At 63.3% G+C, this 1277-nt stretch overlaps 1 protein-coding gene across 1 annotated transcript in view; it reads left to right on the top strand.

The window, feature by feature from the left end:
• The first annotated feature begins 228 nt into the window (after positions 1-228).
• Positions 229-1277, top strand: part of Hspbp1 (HSPA (heat shock 70kDa) binding protein, cytoplasmic cochaperone 1) — an 8399-nt gene continuing 7350 nt past the window's right edge. Inside the window, exons 1-2 of the mRNA XM_013034545.1 lie at positions 229-378; positions 672-976. Coding sequence (XP_012889999.1) covers positions 770-976 — 207 coding nt within the window. The 5' untranslated portion in view covers positions 229-378; positions 672-769. The remainder of the gene's footprint in view (positions 379-671; positions 977-1277) is intronic.

Here is a 1277-nt window from a genome sequence, read left to right on the forward strand (position 1 = left end):
CCTACCATGAGCGTGTGTGGAGACTAATGAGGAAGAGGGGTGGGGCTCGCTGGGACGCAAAGCGGGGACAGAGGGCGTGGCTTAGACTGGGCGCGAGACCGCAAGAGGGCGTGGTCATGGAGGCGGGGTCTGGACGGGAGGGGCGGGGTCGGGGTCGGTATCTGCCAGGAGGAGCCGGGCCAGCGGCTCCAACCTCCACAATGTCGCCGAGTCGGGGGAGTGTGAGAGTGTGCGTGCGTGCGTGCGTGCGTGCGTGTGTGTGTGTGTAGCACTTCCGGATGAGGCCGTGCGCACTTCCGGCCAAGATGGCGGCGCCCAGCAGAGTCAGGTGCAGGCGATTCTCTCCTTAGGCGCGGCGGCGGCTCGAGGCTAGAGCGGGTAAGACCTGCGGTGCGGGGGACCCATCTTCGAAAAGGAGGGGCTTCGCCGGTCACTAAGGAGACCGTGCGGCTTTGGAGGCGGGGCAGCGGGTTGCTAAGAGACGGGGACGCGGGCTCAGGAGAAGGGGGGCTTGTTGCCAGGAAGAGTGGGTGGGGCCTGTTGCTAGGAATGAAGGAGGGGCTTAGGGCTTTGAGTATGAAGGGGCGGGGGCCGTGGTTAAGAGGGGTGCGGGTTGAGTGGTTTGGGGTCGTGGGGGGCCGCCGGACGCCCCTTAAACGCCACGTTTTCAGCAGACATCCCAGAAGTCGACCCACCAGGACGTCAGAGCGCTATCGGCGGTGACCATCTTCCCCCCCATCACCTTTCTCCCCTTCCTCACAAACGGTCCATGGCAGACCAAGGCTCGGGGGGCAGTCGCCTCCCCCTGGCGTTGCCCCCGGCCTCTTCTCAGGGGTGCTCGTCTGGGGGCGGCGGCTCCTCAGCGGGGGGCGCCGGCAACCCCCGGCCCCCGCGCAACCTGCAGGGTCTGCTGCAAATGGCCATCACGGCGGGTTCTCAGGAGCCAGACCCCCCTCCAGAGCCCATGAGCGAGGAGGTAACGTACTGGGACCCCGGGGCCCGAAAGCCTGGGGTGAAGGTCTTGGGGATAGAGGTGTCTTGGGATGTGTGGCTTGATGGGGGAGGGATGAATGCTTGATATTGAGGACTTCCTGGTTGGGGCGTCTTGATGTGGAGGCTTGGTAAGCTGTCTTTGGGCTGGATGGGGTCATGATGTAGGCTGAAGGTCAGAGGTCAAGTGTCTGCTTCCCTGGACCAAGGGCACTGTCCCAGGAGGAAGAATCACCTCTTCGTTAAACAAAACAAAGCAAGAACGGAAAACCAAAACAAAAAATATA

This window comes from Dipodomys ordii, unplaced genomic scaffold (assembly GCF_000151885.1).
Source record: "Dipodomys ordii isolate 6190 unplaced genomic scaffold, Dord_2.0 Scaffold191, whole genome shotgun sequence".
Classification (NCBI taxonomy): Eukaryota; Metazoa; Chordata; class Mammalia; order Rodentia; family Heteromyidae; genus Dipodomys; species Dipodomys ordii.